At 42.0% G+C, this 9,829-nt stretch overlaps 1 protein-coding gene across 1 annotated transcript; it reads left to right on the top strand.

The window, feature by feature from the left end:
- The first annotated feature begins 411 nt into the window (after nucleotides 1-411).
- Nucleotides 412-6,947, top strand: rcn1 (reticulocalbin 1, EF-hand calcium binding domain). Its single transcript, XM_084342624.1, has 6 exons — nucleotides 412-935; nucleotides 1,760-1,953; nucleotides 2,038-2,216; nucleotides 4,922-4,982; nucleotides 5,249-5,448; nucleotides 5,591-6,947. Exons 1-6 carry the CDS (start codon nucleotides 709-711, stop codon nucleotides 5,696-5,698), a joined length of 969 nt encoding a protein of 322 aa, XP_084198750.1. The 5' UTR covers nucleotides 412-708; the 3' UTR covers nucleotides 5,699-6,947.
- Nucleotides 6,948-9,829: the final 2,882 nt, after the last annotated feature.

Raw genomic sequence — 9,829 nt, 5'->3', positions numbered from 1 at the left:
TTTTGACAACTTCACCTGTTGAGGTCACAACACTGTCGCACCCAAACCCAATGACATGAACATTTGAACTTTTTCAGGGACACATACAAGGTTTCCAAGATGCTCTCTATTGATTGCTGAATTGTGATTTTCTGTCTATTTGAATTCTTAACTCTAATCGCGAGTTCATGTTGGTAAAAGTAGAAAGATGAATGTGATGGTGACGCAGTTCTGCAGGTTTAAAAGCTGTAACACTTGCCTAAAATTTGTATTATACCTCCTCAGACTGAGCTGAGTGCAGCTTGCAACGTGGCGCCTGAATTCCTCTCAAGTTACCGACATCCCGCGGACCAATGGCATCGGTCCCGTCTGTGGAAGAGGCGGGGCCCTGCGTCGAACGGACGCTCTGATTGGCTGTACGTAAGGCGGCAGAAAACCCCGGTTTGGTTGCGTCCCTTCCACAGGAAAAGGGGACAGGATTGCCTAAAAACCGTTTTGAGAGAGGACTGGAGGTGTTTTCAGTGGACTCAGCTGCTCTCTGGAGGTTTTGTTGCCTCACATTGTCGCTCACCCGCTTCGGAAAAGAGGAGGAACGGCTAGTGTGTGTCGGTATAAGCGAGGGGGGAGAGAGTGGCTAGACAGCCGCTTGCTCATTGTGCATTGTGGTGTTACAGGCCTGTTTGGAAACAACCCAGAGAGGAAGCTAGCCTCTTCATCCCTGACTGACTGATGGACGTCCTCGGCTTCGTGTGTGCTGTGCTGCTCTGCTGTGTGGTCGTGGACGGCAAGCCAACGTTGAGGAAAGACAGAGTCCTCTATCAGGACCCAGAAGTGGCCAGGCAGCAAGCCAACGACGACAACAAGAGCTTCCAGTACGACCATGAGGCCTTTCTTGGCAAAGACGAGGCCAAAACATTTGACCAGCTCACCCAGGAGGAGAGCAAGGACAGGCTCAGGTGAGATGTAACGCTATTATAAACCACGTGAGCTGATTGTGCTATCTGTGGATGCTGTCAGGTGACGTACTGACAGTCTTGGTGTGTTAAGTCACAGGTTGCATTGAGTCAAAATCACGCACTCTCATTTCTCTCTTGTCTGATGCGTGTCACTGTTCGGGCTGAGCGCATTAACAATTTAACAACATGAGCACAAGTGCATGAGAAAGATGTGCATGCCAAGCAAATGTACAACGCCGGGTCAAACTGTGCATTACAATGCCTTCAGCACTGTTCGCACACACTCCTATAAGAGCTAATTACTTAGCCGAAATCTTAATTATAGATCATCACTGAAGAAGACTTTGTAGGCCATGAAGTTTGAGTACAGCTGTGAGCTGCTGTCACTAACTCCTTGTGCTACGTGGTCCTTCCTGTCTTGCCTGGGTGACACCTTGGCACCATGTAGCCTTACACACGTTGGCTGAATGGGCTTTCCCCTCTAAAAAGAAAAGTCTTTCCTGTGGTGGTGAGAGTGGGAGGGACCCCTGTAACATCACAACGTGGCAACCCAGGTCTAAGAATACACCACAGCTACTCTGCATTTTTTACTAGAATGGGGTTTGCCCGCCTGCCCCTCCTACTAGAGGAGTCCCATTGAAGCCACGTCCCTAGTAGTAAAACTGGTGCAACCAAACATTTGTCTGCTTTTTAATCCCGAGTGTGTGATGGAGGTGACTTGTGTCCCTGCTGCACGTATTTCTGCCGATATTGGCTCTTTACCACCATGTTTGAGCAATACGTGACTGACAAATGCTTCCTGTCTTCATTCTCCTGCCTTACAGTAAAATAGTGGACCGGATAGACGGCGACGGCGATGGCTACATCACCACAGCCGAACTCAAGGCTTGGATCAAGCGCGTACAGAAGCGTTACGTGTACGAGAATGTGGCGAAGGTGTGGACAGATTATGACCTGAACAAAGACAACAAGATTTCATGGGATGAGTACAAGCAGGCCACATACGGTTACTACCTCGGTGTGTGTGGGTTTCTTTTGCATGTCATTTCTTTTACATCCAGTACAAGTATAGCTATTCATGATTTTTAATTGCCCTTCTTAGCCAACCCGGAGGAGTTCGAGGATGCAACAGACCAGTTCAGCTTCAAGAAGATGCTTCCTCGTGACGAGAGGAGGTTTAAAAGAGCTGATCTGAACTGGGACCAGGCAGCAGACAGAGAGGAGTTCACATCCTTCCTCCACCCTGAGGAGTTTGAGCACATGAAGGATGTTGTGGTTCTGGTAAGCCCTCTGTGACCACGTGGTGATTAAGTGTGATTAGAAAAGGGCAGGGTTGTAAGCAAGGCTAGTGTTTGTTCTCTCATGGAGTTTTTGCACACTAAGCTCAGTGTCAGACATTCAGATTTGTATGTAGGAGAAAATAAAACTCCCTAAACTTAGAGTTTGTAATTTTAGTCCCAACTTAGAAATATAATATCACTACAAGAGCAGATCTGATATTCTTTCCCATGTATTTCATCCGATGGGCTTCTTGGATAAATGCGCTACATTTGGATAACGCCTTAATGCAATTTTAAACTCGGCCAGGAAATGATTGAGTTTCTATATTTTTTGGAACAGGTCCAGTGGGATGGACCCGCTGTCCCATTTAAGACTCGATCTTTAAATATAAATTTGGCTTCATGGAACAGTTGCGTGGCAAATGTTAGCAGGGATGCACTATGCTGCCATGTTCATAAAAGTTGTACTACCCATTTGACAGAGTTAATTATTAATCTCTCATTTTTATGATGTCACCGAATGTTACCAATGAACTGTTCAGCCGGGGGCATCTTCACTGATTGTGGTGAATCTGGCTAAAGATCTAATAAGAGGCCTTTTGCTCACAGTACTAAGAGGCTTTTTTTTTTCACAACACATGCAACAAAGAGTAATTGATGGTTTATGTCGTCATATGAGGAAAAATTATCCCGAAGGAAGAGTCAGTTTACAGCTTTAGAAAGGATGTGATTGTAGGCTAACAGGACGGATAACTGATGGAGCTTATAGCACAGGTCCAGGAGCATGAAGTCATCTCACTGAGTGCCAGCTGTACACCTACACACATTCACATAACAGAGCACTTTGTTGAAATGTCTGGCTTCACATATCTTCCTACACATATCTGATATCAGAGGCCAGAGACCTCCACTACAATAAACTGGATAAATACTGACTCAATCCCAAACTATAATCCAAAAGTCAGTTTAGTCACTAGTCACTGTCCACTAGCTGTGATGTATTACGCCATGCTCTGCGTTGTATCCATCTATACAGACATTTCCTGAATAATAACTATTTCTCTGCATCACACCAATTTCTTGGGCAAGAATTGAGCATCATTTTTGCTGGCTTTCTTTCATGTAAAGCCAATTTACATCAATTGTACATCCCATGACGTCATATATTGTTGCAAAAAAAAAGACTAGTATCGCATAACTCCTGAAAACATGAGTATGGTTTGGCTTTCAGGTCACCTCAGAGCCTCTAAAACTGCTGCTTTCGATCCACAGTGTTATAAACAACCATAGATTCTTCAGTCGAAATCTCTTAAAACTTTTGACCTACTGGTAAATCGTGTATCTACTTAGTTTTTTATGTATAGTGTTAGGGTTTCTTCTGCTGTCCTCAAAGGCTTCTTTTTTAAATTGTTATTCTAATTGTATAGAAGGGCTGGATGATATAATTTAAAATCTATTTATCTAAACCATGATAAATAGTTTTTTTAATACAACTGGCTGGGTTTTATATTTGTCCAGGTTAATTATAGTATGACTTATGACTTATTCTGGACTGTTGGCTGATTAGTTGTTTGAATATCTTGTGAGATGTCATTGACTGTTGCACCTTGTCCTGGTTTAATGATATTAGTTACGGTAAATTGCGACAAGTCTATATTTACTGGACCCAAAATATCAATATTCCAGCACACACCAGGATACGATTGACACTATATTATTAACAATTAAAAACAACATGGTGCGGTTTCTCATGTTGCTTCATTGTATTCGCTCTGGAATATTGATTTTCTTTGTTTCACTGTGGTTTACCCTGCACCGGTTGCACCCAGAAGAGGAGCACTGCTGTGCACGTAGTATCTCCCTTTTAAGACCATATATATTCGTGCAAGATTCAAAATGTTTAGAATCCATTAAATGTAATTTATTATCCTTGTGCAGTATTAGCCTTAGTAGTAGGCTTACACTATGAACAGAAGGATCGTGACTGAACTCAGTTCTATATATCCCTGAATAGACTAGCGTGATATCAAATGCTTAAATGTACAGAACATCTCTCTCATGGTCAGTGTTTACAGAAGTATAGTGGTTTTATATTTTTAATGAACATCTCCTCTTGTTTACACACAACCTTTTACAGGTTAAATGGGTTTAGAAGATGGATGGATGGATGTTCTTGTGTATTATTAGTCAGCTATATGACTGCAGAAGCTACATGGCTATTAATCATTCAGCAGGCTACAGAGAGGGCCTCTCACCTGCAGGAAAGGATGCATACGGTGATTTGAATCTGTGTAGCTGCCTGCATGTGTTATGCCCAGATGCATTGCAATTACCGTACACTTAAGTGTGTGGTTGTTAACTGATGATCATCTCACACGGCAAGCATTTAGGTAACCATTTAGTCAAATTCATACTCTGTCAAATCCAGGATGTGAGTGGGAAACCTACTGGCAGTGTTTTAAAAACTAGTGTTTCACCAATTGTTCACTAAAAAAACAAGTGTGTATCACCGTTTAATGTGGAGGGGATGTCTCTCCTGTGATTGTAGCGTCAATCTGCCCGCCCAGCTGTAAACTGACCCTTAAACATTCACTCGTCCTGCCTGGGGCGACAGGTTCCTCTTTTATTACTGAAAGTGAAAGTTCCACTGTTGTTGAAACCTTTGTGTCTCCCTTTAATGACATCATTAACTCATTCTGAATGCAGGAAACCCTGGAGGACATTGACAAGAACGGCGACGGACACGTGGATGAAGACGAATATATTGGTATGTATAAGAAATCAATAAAATAAATTAAATCAAAGACAACAATAAAACAAAAATATGACCTTGGGATTGACCGATGTTGTATATGTTTTTTTAAGAGCCGATATTCTTTCATATTATTAATCAAGAAGATTGCAAACTGATATTTGACACAAACTTCACTACCGAGTACCTTAAGTACGCTTGAGGTACAAATTGACTTTTAACTGCAAACATAAAGTTTAACTTTTTAATTCCATTGTTCTTATTTGTCTCTACTTTCTCAGCCGACATGTTCGCTCATGAGGACGGGGGTCCAGAGCCAGACTGGGTCAAGACTGAGAGGGAGCAGTTCTCTGACTTCCGAGACTTGAACAAGGACGGTAAGATGGACCAGGACGAAATCCGCCACTGGATTATGCCACAAGACTACGACCATGCTCAGGCTGAAGCCAGACATCTGGTGTATGAGTCTGACCAGGACAAGGTACATTGCTTTAGCCTCATTAAGTTGTTTACGGTCTGTTTCTTGTCATCTTGTCCACATTCATAATGATATAATAAAAATAAAAAGCATGTTTAAATTAACCAATTTAAACACTTGCAATTTTCTTGTCCTCCCCTCTCAGGACCAGATGCTGAGCAAAGAGGAGATCCTTGAAAACTGGAACATGTTTGTGGGAAGCCAGGCCACCAACTATGGAGAAGACCTCACCAGGAACCACGACGAGCTCTGAGTGCAGCTTCTGACCTGTGTGTGTTTATGTGTGTGTGTGTGCGTGTGTGTGAGGAGGGTCGGTGAACATCACAACGACAGAATCACAGACTCTTGCACCTCCTCCCACCACCACAACCCCCACTCATCCTTTCCTCATAATAGCAGGACAGATGTCGGTGTGTTGGATTGTAAACTCGCACTGTGGGTACCAGATGAGAGGAGGGACAAGGGTCGGTCCTACCACTAACACTAAGGGTCCATCTTAGGTTCTGTTTCTGACATTCAGGAGCAAAGCCAGACCCAGTGGACCTACTTTCCATCGATGGTGCCTTCCAGTCGCATCGTCGGCTTTCTTGCCTCAGAGATCTGTGTAGATAGTCCTAAATAAAACCTGTCAAAGCTGAGTGCCGAGCTTTACGTGAATTGTCGGATACAGGAACAGTTTTTGATAGCGTTAATGTGAAACTACAGCGCAGAACATTTATTCTGATTTTATTTATTTATAGAATATCTTCTGAACTTTAGGTATGAGAGTAATACAGTGTTCAACTAGAGATTTTTTTGAAACAAGACACAAATGATGTTTCTGCGTTTACAAGTTTTCCTCGCCAAATGATTTTAATGTTGTTTTTTATTAGTCAAGTGCTTAAGAACTGATAAATAACTGATGTTTGATGGCATGGTTTTTGCACGCATTTGGTTTTAGTGTAGCCTGTGAAAGACTTTACTTTTCTTCATACTTAGTTTGAAATGTAATTATTTATAGGCCAACAGTATGCCCCATGTTACATTTTTATTGACGTTTACTGATGTTATATTTGAGCTTTTCCCTTTTACAACCGTCTAATTTAATTAAGGTTGACCCTTCTTTAGTACTCTAGTGGCTCAATACACAAGTTTCCTTTCCTCACCTCTCACATGACTCCTTGCTTCCTGTTACGTGACTCCAAGGTCATCCTCTCCCACTGTATTTTGAATTGTATTTTCTTTGCATTGTTTAATGGATAGTTTGTATGACAGGTGCGTAGAACAATGCAACTCAAAGAGAACAAACTTTGACCAGAATTTGAGGTTCTTGTAATTTCAGTCCAATTTAATTTCACTCAAACACTCTTTTCTCCTTTTCATCTTTTTCTTCTGTGCTTTGTTGTCCTAAACCTCAGTTGCATTCATAGTCGACATCACACATGGGCACAAACGCATCAACATGTCTTCTTTTCTAAACTGCACATGATCATGAATTGTGTCTAAATAAAAAAAATATTGAATATTTTGTGTGTTAAGCTGCATTGCTTCATTATTGAGCTTACAAAATACAAACATTACAAAAAAATATTTTAATTACTTTTCATTTGAAATAAGTTTAAGTTGGAAATCTGCAGTATTTCATGCTTTTAAATGAATGTTAAAAAAAACATTGGTTGGATTCCCCTGGGTACCACTAAAGGGAGCTTGTGTACCACAGTTTGAGAACAGTTTGTGGATTTGTCAAATATGACCTTGTATTGCGTAGCCTTAAATGCAACTTTCTGTTGTGTTAAATCATGATTTCAGAAGGCTCAGTCTTGCCTACAAACCCCACAGTGTCATCAGAATGAGATGAATATAAATAATCCTAGGTAACAGTTAAAATAGTGGCCTTCTTGTGTCTAGATTAAGCAGTGTCCTACTTTACTTGTCTGTCTGCTTCTTAATAACATGGGTACAGGTGAAAGCTTGTCCATTCTCTCGCAGTCTGAGCAGAATCCAGCCTACAACACAAAATACTTAATACAGTTTTCATACTGTAGTGCTTTTGCACCTACATATACTGTATATCTAAAAATGTGTGTGCTGCATGTGCTCGAATTTTCACATGGGCACACTGTATCTCAGGTAGCCATATCAGGTTCAAATGTTCACGTCTCTTCTCAACTTTTGACTCATTCAACATCAGGATCAAGCAAACGCTGTTAACACTTCTCATGACTAATTACAGTCTGCTCGCACGCACAGCGGAGATGGAGTTAAGATGACTCGCTGTTGCTGCTGGCTGTTGCAGTAAAACTCTCAGATGTAACTGAGAAAGCAGCTCTGCCACCCAGCCTGTCCCCTCTGCTTGCTCATGTGGAACATATGGATATATGTGTGCCAGTTAGCAAGACAAGTCAAGCGGGACCAATGCGATAAAGCTCATTAGGAACAAGGGACAGGGCGATGTATGTGTGGGCTGTGTTATTCTGTTGTGATGTAGGGCCGTCTTCAGACACTCTCAGTTCATGACTGCAGAAGCCAAAAATGTCTGGAAAGCTTTTAAATATTCAAGTCCCATTTGATATTGTTACTGTTATATAAATTTCTTTGACGTTCTCCAGGTTTAAATAACTTTGCAAGAAGGCGACCTGACAATGACGATGATTATTTCATAAAAATTTGCAGAAATAGGTTACCAAATTCTGGCTTGGCTCCACGTCTACAGAGACATCCAAGAATACAAATTTCTTCTCAGATGAGTTCCCTCTTTGTTCATCTGACAAAAAACTCCAGGTCTGAGGATAATTTAAAGTGGAGGTGTTGCCTGTAGTGACAATCTGAAGTTTTTGAATTATTTCTGGTCTTTATGATGCCCATTAGATAATCTAATAGTTGCTCTGTTGCCTTGCTCAAGAGTGTGGGGTCAGCCTTGCATCATACATTTGAATAATTGGGAGGCCGAAAACACTAAGTAGCTCAATGTACTTCCTGCAAATAGCATATGAGGTTTGTCATGTGTCAGGGTGCATCTGCGCGTCTGGGCCGACGTGTGAGTGGAGGTGGATGAGTGTAAGTGGTGCACAGAGATGTAAAAGAACCAAATGTGAGCGAGATGGGGGCACGTTGACCCTCTGTGCAGCCTGCCTCGCGGTCATGTTTAACAGCCTGCCCCTCCTGTTTATGATAGGTTTCTAATCATTCACACTGGGGGAGTGTGTGTACAGTAATGCCTTCAGACAGCTCTCATATGAGTGTCTGCGAAGATCAACCCCTCTCCACTGATAATAATGAGCCCTCTGGGTGAGAACAGGGTGGGGACAGTGGGAGAGGAGGGTCATAAAGTGTAGAATATTAATGTCTGGGAGTGTAAGTGCCCCCATCCAGTGTAATTTTCACTTAGGCTTGTCCACCAACGATCTCATTTTAAAGACCTTTTTTTCATAGTACACTTCCATTTCCATATCAGCAATTAACAGCAGCAAACCTAAAATGACTACTACAATTAAACTGCCTCCATAACAAACTATACAGTGCATCCAGCCCCCCCCCCCCCCCCTCAACTCCCCTGCTCCTCTCTCTGACTCTTATCATCACGATGCCCTATTTTTCCTCCGAATATATCTGTGCTCCCTCATCTTTGTCTTTTATCTCTTGTGTTTGTTCCTCGTACCCTTTGGGATTTGTAGCCCAGGGTGTTGTTTGTAATGATCTTCGGGACATCTGACCCATCCTGTGCTGAGGCTTTCATAACAGGCTTTCTACCCATTATATAATAACGTGCATGATAACAAAAAAAAGTACAGTCTCGGTTCATTATCGAGCTGTTTAGACAAAACATTTTACATTTACCAAGCTGAATGGGAACTCTATGTGATTCTTTTGCCTGAGCATGACATCTTAAGGGATAGGCTTTCCCTTTCTCTTCTCGTTAGAGGTCAAATTATAGTTGTATTGCTGGAGCTGCACTGAAGACTTTGTGGTACGTCTTACTGTCAAGAACATCTACATGGAGGCAACACAGTTATGTCCTTATGTTAGTTACCAACTAATCCTGTTGCAGTAGCGAAATATTCTTGTAGATCACATTGCAAACATAGAACTTCGTCTCCAGTCCCAGGCTCTGCAAATACAATCTGCCACAAAAGAGGTCCCCCTCCTAAAATATAGCTCCAGTTTTCAGAGATCTCATCTCTAAAAGTTGTAGGGAATTCCCAGTATTTTGAAGCAATGTTATGTTTCTATTTTAACTTACAATCACTCCTTCAGAATCATTTTGATGGTCCACTGGATTGTCGGGAGAGTGGCACCTCTGTCATTTCCACTCTGCGCCCCAAACAACTGTTCTTGCACCAGGTAACTTGGGTGGGCGGGTTTGATCAACCGCAAGAAGTGTGTTACATATCGTATTTTATGGAGA

Source organism: Pagrus pagrus (assembly GCF_965226575.1).
Source record: "Pagrus pagrus genome assembly, chromosome: 1".
In the NCBI taxonomy this organism is placed as follows: Eukaryota; Metazoa; Chordata; class Actinopteri; order Spariformes; family Sparidae; genus Pagrus; species Pagrus pagrus.
The sequence above is the reverse complement of the archived record's forward strand: the minus strand, read 5'-3'. Positions and strand labels throughout refer to the sequence as shown.